Here is a 10,149-nt window from a genome sequence, read left to right as displayed (position 1 = left end):
GTGAGAGAGAAAGAGAAAGGGAGAGAAAGAGGGAGAGGGAGATGAAGAGAGAGAGAGAGAGAGAGAGAGAGAGAGAGAGAGAGAGAAAGCTCCCATATGCTGGTTCACCGCCCTCCCCCCCCCCCAATATCCATAATGGTCCCTGGATACAGCCAATGCCAGAAGCCAGGAATTCAATCCAGATCTCCCAGTCACTTGAGAGCGTAATCACTGAAGCATCCACACTGCCTCCCTGGGTCTGCACTAGCAGGAAGTTGGCGTCCAGAGTGGAGATGGGTATCAAATCCAGGCACATTGATGAGGAAGGCAGGCATCTTGACTGCTAGGCCCAACACTTTCTCCCATTTTGTCATTTTGAAACTCTTGTAACGCTATTGCTTTTTAAGTATTCATTTTCAATTGTTCCTTACTTATATATGGAAATACAATTGTCCCTTTATGTCTATGGGGGATTGGTTCCAGGGCCACTGCCCTCCCTTGCACCAGACACCAAAATCAGTAGATGCTCAAGGTTCTTATATAAGTTGACATAGTACTTGTATATAACCTATGCACATTTCCTGTATATTTTATTTTATTTTTAAGATTTATTTATTTTGTTTATTTGAAAGACAAAGTTACAGAGAGAGGTAGAGACAGAAAGAGATGTCTTCCATCTGCTGGTTCACTCCCCAGAAGCCCGCAATGGTCGGAGCTGCACCAATCTGAAGCCAGGAGCCAGGAGCTTCCTCCAGGTCGTCTCATGTGGGTGCAGGGGCCCAAGGACTTGGGCCATCTTCCACTGCTTTCCCATGCCACAGCAGAGAGCTGGATTGGAAGAGGAGCAGCCGGGACTAGAACTGGTGCCCATATGGGATGCTGGTGCTTCAGGTCAGGGCTTTAACCCACTGCACCACAGCGTGGGCCCCCACACTTCCTGTATATTTTAAATAATTTCTAAATCACTTATACCTAGTGTGGCATAATTGTTATGAAAATAATTATATTGTAATGTGTAGGTGATAATGATAAAGGCATTATTAATGACAATCACATTATCCTTACAGGACCTGTACATGTTTAGTATAAAAATAAGTCTTAAAAATATTTTCAATCTAAAGTTGGTTCAATCTGCAGGTGTGGAACCCACAGGCTCCAAGGGCTGACTGTAAAATTAGATTTTTAAAATTTTAGTCTAGTATCTTGCAACCTTGCAAAATTCACTCATTGGTTCTACTAGCTTTTTTGTGTATTCAATCAGATTTTCACAATAGACAAGCATATTATGAACAACAAAATAAACACATTGATGAATAAAAGCATTTGTATTTCCTACTTTTTAATTTGAGTAGATTTATTTCTTTTGCTTGCCTTACTGACCTGACTGGATGCACCTGTACAATGCTGTCCAGAGGTGATGAGAGTATAAATTTCAGTCCTGTTCTTAATCGTAGGATAAAGTTTTCGTTTCCCACTATTTTTTATGTAGGATTTTTATAGACGTCCTTTATCAGGTTAAGAACATTCTCTTTGATTCCTACTTTGTTGAGAATGATTTTAGATTGCTCAAAGATTTTCTGCACCTACTGAGATGATCATACAGTTTTATTTTTGTTTATTAACATTATGAATAACATTATTTGCTTTTGGGAAGATAAACCCTTCCTGCATTTTGAGATGAATCACACTTGGTCATCATGCATTATTCTTTTTAATATCAAAGTAAGTAGAAGACACTTCTGATTATTCTTGGATGATGAAAAAAAATCCACAGGTGGTATTGCCTCAAGCTGTAGAGGTTTGTGGTTCTGAGTCATTAGAAATCCTCTGTTAAATGACAATGGAGGGAGAAAGGGAGACATTTGCAAGTGGAAGGAAGACAGAGAAAATTGAGATGTTTGCATCTCAGACAAATCCATTCTGAAAGATGCAGCTTTATTTTGATTTCAGTGCTAAGGACAGAGGACTGGTTTCCAGATAGCTAGGGACGATATAGATCAGAAAGTGTAGATTTCAGGAATAATGGCTTGGCTCCTCCATGCTACTTGAAACAGTTGACCCCTTGGTCTCTTCATGCAGTCACATCTCAGGTAATTTTGTCCAGTCCAATGACTTGGATGAAATGAAATTGTTTATTATGGGCTATAAGACTCACCCTGGAAGGATTCCTAACCACCTCTATGACAATGTCTATGTACCCCCAGTTAACTGACTCTGGCCTAGTCATATCCACCTCCTATGCCTTAAGAGTCCCAAATCTGTTCCCACATTAGAATATTTTTTATTTATTTGAAATGCAGTGCTGCAGAGCAAAGGAGAGATGGACAGACACACACACACACAAAGAGATATCTTCCATCTCTTGGTTCACTGCCCAAATGCCCACAATGGTCAGGCTGGGTCAGGCCTAAGCCAGGAGCCAGGAGCTTCATGTGGGTCTCACACGTGGGTACAGGAGTCTACATCCTTGGACCACATTCTGCTGCTTTCCCAGGTGCATTAGCAAGGAGCAGGGTTGGAAGTGGAGCAGCTAGGACTCAAACACCTAAACAGTATAGCTTAACCCGCTACCCTACATCACCGTCCCTCCCTCCCCCCCCATTTAGGATCTTTAGATCCTCTCTTTCTTTCTTGGGATTATGTCTCCAGGTCTCCTGATGACTCACAGAAATCAGCAGATTACAAATGGATGACTTTTCATTTTTTATTTATTACTATTTTTACATGGAAGATTTATTTAAAGAAGGGACAAGATGATGTAGAAAACGAAGCCTACAGTAGCAGACCATCCATATCAACTTGAACAGAATAAATTAATCTTGCTGATGCCATGGTTGAAGAGGATGGCAGCCAACACCATAGACATCTCAATTAGTTCAGCACACACAATTACGACTGCAAAATTAAAGTGGAGCAAACTTCCTGGTTAATGGGTGCCAAAAGTTGTGCATAAAGATTGGCTCCAGACAAAAGTTTACATGGGAATTTTAAACAAGTGGGATCAAGATCCTGAAGCATTTCTTGGAGGAATTATAATAGGAAGCAAAATATGGATTGAACATTATGGTCCTGAAGACAAAACACAACCAAAGAAATGGCGACCAAGAGGTGGAAACGGTTCAGTGAAAGAGGAAGAAGGAGAGAGGGTAGAAGTGTGGACCGGGAGGAGAGTAGGCTGTAAAGTATCACTATGCTTCTAAATCTGTGTTTATGAAATAAATGAAATTTATTCACCTTATGTAAAAAATGTAAAAATGTAAAAATGTAAAAAATGTGCCTGATCAAGAGCAAAGGTCATGGCCACAGTTTTTTGGAGTGATGAAAGCATTCTGCTTGACTTTCTGGAGGACCAAAGAAGAATAATGTCTGTTTGTTATGAGAGTGTTGAGAAAGTTAATGAAAACTAGCAGAAAAATGCCTGAGAAAGCTTCACCGGAGAGCCTTTCTCCACCACAACAATGTTCCTGTTAATTTTTCTCATCAGACTGACAATTTTGTGAGAACTTTGATGGAGAATAATCAGAAATCCACTTTATATTTTTTTTTCTGCTTCTGACTTTTAAAAAACTTCGTAATCCTAAAATTTCTTTAAAAATCCATTGTTATTCAATCAATAATGTACAAAGAGTCATGCCTGTTAATTAGTAATCCAGGACGCTCTCTGTGACTTTACGTGGACTAGGAAAGCAGAGCTCCGTGATGTTCTTTGCTGCTGCTGTCTGTAGAATAGGGTGGGCTGAGCTACTTGAGGAAGGTATGACTGTTAAGTGGCTAGATTGGGAGCTCATTCAAAAGCAGATGAATTTTACAAAATGAATAAAAACTCAAATGAGATTTAAAAGTTTCAGATACCATTGAGAAGAGCAGGTGGCTGATTATGTATTTCCTTGTAAACAGAGAAGGTGATTGTAAGTTTAAAGAAGAATAGAAATTAGCATATATTGGAGACAAATGAATCTAGTTTGCTGGGGCAAGTATATTGGAGTTGGAATAGAGGGAGGGTGACAGCTAAAAAATAAGGAATATTTAGTTTTGTATATGTATTACATAGTTGACACTAGGACAGTTGATAAAATAGCTTGCCAGTGATAGTTTGCTCCAGAGATGGAAATAATTCAAAAGATAATTTGGACAGGGAAATATCACCCTCTCTTGAGCAGCTATAGAGTATTTTATTATTTTAAATTTTTAAGATTTATTTTATTTATTTGAAAGGCAGAGAGAGAGAGAGAATATCTTCCTCCACTGGTTCACTTCTTTTTTTTTTTTTTTTTTTTTTTTTTTTTTTTTTTTTTGACAGGCAGAGTGGACAGTGAGAGAGAGAGAGAGAAAGAGAGAAAGGTCTTCCTCCAATGGCCGCCATGGCTGGCGCGCTGTGGCAGGCGCACCGCGCTGATCCGAAGCCAGGAGCCAGGTGCTTCTCCTGGTCTCCCATGGGGTGCAGGACCCAAGGACCTGGGCCATCCTCCACTGCACTCCGGGGCCACAGCAGAGAGCTGGCCTGGAAGAGGGGCAAAATGGCCACAAGAACCAGGCCAAAGCTAGGAGCCAGGAACTCCATCCAGGTCCCACTGTGCCACAATGCTGGCCTTGCTAGAGAGTAATTTAAAGGCAGATCTGAAAGACTTTTTCACTAACCAGACAGTACATAGATTCATAAAATCCCAGTGCTGGAGTGGAAGTCAGAACTCACATGGTTCACTGATTTGTTACCATATTAGGGTCATCTAAGGAGTGTTTTATTTAAAAAAAATATTTACTTATTTGAGAGGCAGAGGGACAGAGATAGGGACAGACAAGCAGACAATCAGATAGATAGAGATAGGTTTTACTACTGCCCACTAACTCACTTCCTGAGTGCCTGCAACAGCCAGGGCTGGGCTGGGTGAAGCTGAGAGTGAGGAACTCAGTCCAGGTTTCCCGTGTGGGTGACAGGAACTCAATTACATGAGTGCAGACTATTCGCTCCCAGGGCCTGTATCAGTCGGAAGCTGGAATCCGGACATAGAGCTAGGAGTTGAACCCAGGCATTCCAATGTGGGAGGCAGACATCCTAACTGGAACTTAACCACCAGGCCAACTGTTCACCCACTGAGTAGTGTTTTCAAAATATTAGTGCCTGATTCGTTCACTGGAGGCTGGGTCAGAGTCAGAAAGGGGTTTTGGAAGAAAGTTGTAAAGCCTGATATAAAGTCTCTTTTAAGCCTCAGGGAAGTCTGAGGGTTTGACTCTTGACCAAATGCCCCTGGCAGCTGTCTCCATAACCAATAAGTAACCTATATTTCATGAGATGTAGTCCCACCAGCAAATGGGTGTTAATTACCTTCCTTAGAGGGCTATGCAATTAGCAAAGCACAATGCCTAAGGAACCCCAGAGCTGTAGTTTCCCTGAACTGAAGTGGTCTGTATCCTCGCAGCACTCTCTCTTGACCTTGCACATCTCAAGTGTAGAATGACTGGAATGTTTAAAAGGCACACCTGAGAGTCACCAGACAGCCACTGTATTATTGCTGTGGCATGTGTTGTGGTTTTCTGTATCTTTTCTTAAACCTCAGTAAAATTCATTCTGGATGCATTTGATGAAATTGATTGCTAATCTGAATTTTTGACAATTAAAACTGGTCAAACAAAGAAGGCATTATGTGGTCTGTGGATGTGAATTTTGACAAAGTTCTCCCAGTGGATTCTGTTATAGACACTAATTGGAAACAAATTGTCAAAAATGAGAACCATGGCCGTATTCTATAGGTGAGAAAATAGGCCCAGGAAAGTGAGCTGACCTACTTACGGTCTTCTTAGCTACTTGGCGACAGAGTCAGGACTATAACTGGTATCTTCCATACACAGGTTTTGTGGCTTTACATTGAAATAATTGAAGTCACCTGGAGTCATGTTTCCCAAAATGTGTTTCATACAATGCCAGTCCCATGAACTACTAGGTGATCAATGAATTTCTGTATGACTGAATAAGATCAATTTTGAGAAATTCTGCATACTGTATTACCCTGTGGGAGATTTACACTACACTAAAATTCTGAGAAGTTGTCTGGTTAATATATTTTCTTCATTTAACTGAGAGTTGCTTTAAATTATTTGAACGTGGACACTTTCACGTTTGCTACTATTAAATACTGCACCAAAATAATATCTTCACCAAACAAACTGAGAAAATCCGACCTAGAAAATAGAGATTGAATAAAGAAATTGCAATTGTATTCAGAGCCATAAAAGCTAGGCTGTAGGTATTACATGCACCTGTTATTGTCTAAGTTATAAACATTTATCATCAACATTTACAGCAATATAGGTTGTAATTAAGATGTGTGTTACTGCTGTGGCTTACCATGGGAGTTAGAGGTCTTGTTTCTAAGACTAGACCCATGTGGAAAATGGCCAGTCTCTCAGAGGTTGAAATAGAAGGTAGATATCCAACAGTTCATCAAAAGCAGGCTGAGCAATCAGGACTATGCCACAAAGTCTGTATGAAGTCACTCATTTCATTAAGAGGATGAAAGGAGCTCAGATGCCCGGGGGCATCAACCGAAGAAATATTTTCCTATCGCGGAGCTTTCTCAGAGCACCTTTCATATCTTTGTTCCTCAGGCTATAGATGAAGGGGTTCATCATAGGTGTCACTACCGTGAAAAGCACTGCACCAATCTTTTCTGTGTCTTCAGGGTGAGCTGATGAGGGGAAGAAGTACACTCCCACAATGGTCCCGTAGAAGAGTAATACAACTGTCAGGTGAGAGCTGCAGGTGGAGAAGGCTTTCCACTTTCCCTCTGTGGAGGAGATTCTCAGGACATCTCTGATGATGCAGATATAGGAGAAGAGGATGAGGGCAAAGGGGAAGGTGATAACTGATAAGCCCACAACAAACATCACAAGCTCATTGATCATTGTATCTGAGCAGGACAGTCTTAGCAGAGCAGCCAAGTCACAGAAGAAGTGTGGGAGAATGTTGTTGTCACAGAAGAGCAGCAGAGTGAGCAGAAGGGTGTGTGTCAGGGCAACAATATTACTGAGGACCCATGGAATGACTGTGAGTAAAATGCAGAGCCTAGGATGCATGATGGATGTATAGTTCAGAGGGTGGCAGATGGCCACAAAGCGATCATAGGCCATGACCCCCAAGAGGAAATTGTCAATGACAACAAACACAATAGAGAAGTACATCTGTGTGATGCAGTTCTTGTAGGAGATGGACTGACTCTTGGTTTGGATATTCAACAGCATTTTGGGGACTGAGGTAGAAATGGAGAACATATCAGCAAAGGATAGGTTGGCAAGGAAGAGATACATGGGAGTATGAAGGTTAGAATCCAAGCTGATGGCCAGAATGATGAGTCCATTCCCAACCACGGTGACTAGGTACATACTCAGGAAAAACGCAAAGAGAAGTTTCTGCTGCTCAGTCTGGCTGGAGAGACCCAGGAGGATGAACTCAGAGATGGTGGTTTGGTTTCTCTGATGCATATTTCTGCTGATCTGAAGAAACGAATACAGTATCCTCATACTATCCAAAGAAAATCCAGTATGGTACCACTTTAGCTGCAGCCACTTCCTGTAGGCTGAAACGGAATAAATTTCATTCTTTTTATTGAGTCAAAGTGCTACTTAATAAGGATGTACCTCAGCAGTGAAGAGACTCAGGAAATGAGTCTTTTCATTACAAGTAATGAAAAGTCAGGGACATGGTAGATACTTTTGAATGTGATTTTTCAGTTGCTTCAAAGTTTAGTTTAAATCCCCCAAGTTGAGGATCATAGAGGACATGTACCTCACATTCTAAATGTGTTCATAATGCCTATTGGAATGAGTTAAATAAACTGGTCCTAAGATTTTCATCACCATTCACTTTTTTAAAAAAAATTTTGACAGGCAGAGTGGACAGTGAGAGAGAGACAGAGAGAAAGGTCTTCCTTTTGCCGTTGGTTCACCCTCCAATGGCCGCTGCAGGCGGCGTGCTATGGCCGGCGCATTGCACTGATCCGAAGCCAGGAGCCAGGTGCTTCTCCTGGTCTCCTATGCGGGTGCAGGGCCCAAGGGCTTGGGCCATCCTCCACTGCACTCCCGGGCTATAGCAGAGAGCTGGCCTGGAAGAGGGGCAACCGGGACAGAATCCAGCGCCCCGACTGGGACTAGAACCCAGTGTGCCGGCGCCGCAAGGCGGAGGATTAGCCTATTGAGCCACGGTGCCGGCCACCATTCACTTTTACCCTTTAAGACTAAGAAGGTGAAAATGTGAAGTATCATTAAAATGAAGAGTTGGGGCAGTAGAAACAATGGGCAGTTAGGAATACTAAGAAAGTGTACTATTGTGTGAATGCTCCTTCTTACTGAAGTTAGGGGAGAACTCCTGGAGTTGCCTTTGGAGAGTGGGTACAAGCAGGGATCATCAGAATTATATTTAATTGGTGGCCAGTTAAAGGTGAACCAAGAAAATTTAAGGTGTTGCTTCAAAAGCTGGAGGCTTACTGAAATAACTCATTATGACAGGGATGTGGGAAAAGATGGTAGTTAGTAGGGGAATCCTGCATTCTCAGCCATAGTATACCATGAACATATGGATTTCCTATAGGCCAAGTGAATGCTGCAAGACTCTAGCCACCATGTTGAACTCCAATCAAGGAACAACCTTCTGGGATAGAGTTGGATATAATAGTAACAGATTACGTGGTAGCTCTTTAATGACACAGATGTTTTAAAGACGTAAGGGACAAAATCCATTGTTCTTATCAGGGAACCTCATAATGAATGAAATTATTACTATGGACACAAAAGCATGACTGCCACACATAAGATAACAACTTTTGGTATTCTATGGTAACATATTAGAACGCTATTGCCTTTTTGCAACACTTCCATGATTCTTCCATGCACCTGCAAGGCTAAAAAAACCAAGATGAAGACAGCAGCAACAACAACAACAACAACAACAACAACTGCAATGTGATCAGGTTAGGAGAGATTAAAGAACAGAGAAAAACAGATGCCCATTCCTTGCTGTTAAACCTTCCCAAACTACATATCAGATCTGAGTCCCAAACTGGGACACACGCTTTGAATGTGATGTGAAATTAAAATTTTAAGTTGGGCTGGGTGTGGTTTTTTAATACCTGGGGATGGGTCTTCAATATCAAAATAGAATCACAGGGGATCAGAAAGCTGCAAGAATATCCTTGGAGTGTTTTCCTCACGAAGTGCCACCTAGGAACAAGGAAGCAATCTTGGATCTGACGTGATGTTCCTTGTGATTTATTGTAAGGAATTTCAGCTTGACAGTTGAGAGGTGCTGGTCCCCATTTTCCTATTCTAGCAGCGTCTCCCTTCCACTTTCTTTTCCTCTCTTTTATTCATTTTTCAACTCAATTGTCTCTCCATGCTTTTTATTTTCATGAAGAGATCAGAAAACAGTAAAACCCCTTTCCTGGGATTCTGGAAAGTGGAAGAGCGGTGGACATTGGAGCAGAATCTGAGTTCTCTTTGTTCCTGAGAAGCTTGGTTTACAAATCAGAGAAAGGGCAAAATACAGACAGAAGGAAGATTCCCTGGCTAAACGAAAATGAGAAAAAGAATTGTGAGGAATGAATAGCTAAGACACAGAGTGATCTAGAGGGTCCTGTGTGTTACCAAGCCCTGGGCTGGTTTAGGCTTGACTAGAAAGTGGAATTGATTGCACGTTTTGAATCATGATCTCTAATCTCACTTTCCTGCTTTAGCTCTCTCATCTACCATCAGTCCTGCACAAATTGTTGAGTCCTTAGGTGGCTTCCTTGCTAGTTAAGATCAGTGCTGAATTCTAAAAAGGCTCACCTTTGAATGAAGGTAAAATGTCTCAGGTATATAGGCCCACTGACTTTCCTCGTAGCTGAACTGGTTAGTAGGTGGAGACTGAGAGCATTTATGTACTTCTAAAAGCAGGATTCTTTGTCCAAATACTCAAATTAAGAATCTTTGTGTTGGGCTCACATGGGACATTTATCTCCTCTCAGTCCTTTGAGACAAGATCCCTGGAGTTCTTTTCTCAAGACAAACAGTAATTAGTAATTTTCACATCCTATTCTCCATGAGGTAATGAGGAATTGAATTGTTTTATTCTTGCTTTGTTCTGTCCTCAGGTGCTCCTCCTACAATGATTTCCTGCTTGCAAGTTGGTTGATTATTACT

The 10,149-nt window shown here is 41.4% G+C and overlaps 1 protein-coding gene across 1 annotated transcript; it reads right to left on the bottom strand.

Moving 5' to 3' along the window:
- Nucleotides 1–4,936: 4,936 nt before the first annotated feature.
- On the bottom strand, nt 4,937–7,531 carry LOC100339796 (olfactory receptor 1S1-like). The gene has a single exon (XM_002708973.3). The coding sequence runs from the start codon at nt 7,492–7,494 to the stop codon at nt 6,499–6,501; it is 996 nt and encodes a 331-aa protein (XP_002709019.3). The 5' UTR covers nt 7,495–7,531; the 3' UTR covers nt 4,937–6,498.
- Nucleotides 7,532–10,149: the final 2,618 nt, after the last annotated feature.

This window comes from Oryctolagus cuniculus, chromosome 1 (assembly GCF_964237555.1).
Source record: "Oryctolagus cuniculus chromosome 1, mOryCun1.1, whole genome shotgun sequence".
In the NCBI taxonomy this organism is placed as follows: Eukaryota; Metazoa; Chordata; class Mammalia; order Lagomorpha; family Leporidae; genus Oryctolagus; species Oryctolagus cuniculus.
This window is presented reverse-complemented; position numbering and strand designations above follow the sequence as displayed.

Bases quoted from the DNA above. Each gene is read 5' to 3' on its own strand.
- LOC100339796 (XM_002708973.3), bottom strand. From the start codon at position 7,494: ATGAGGATACTGTATTCGTTTCTTCAGATCAGCAGAAATATGCATCAG.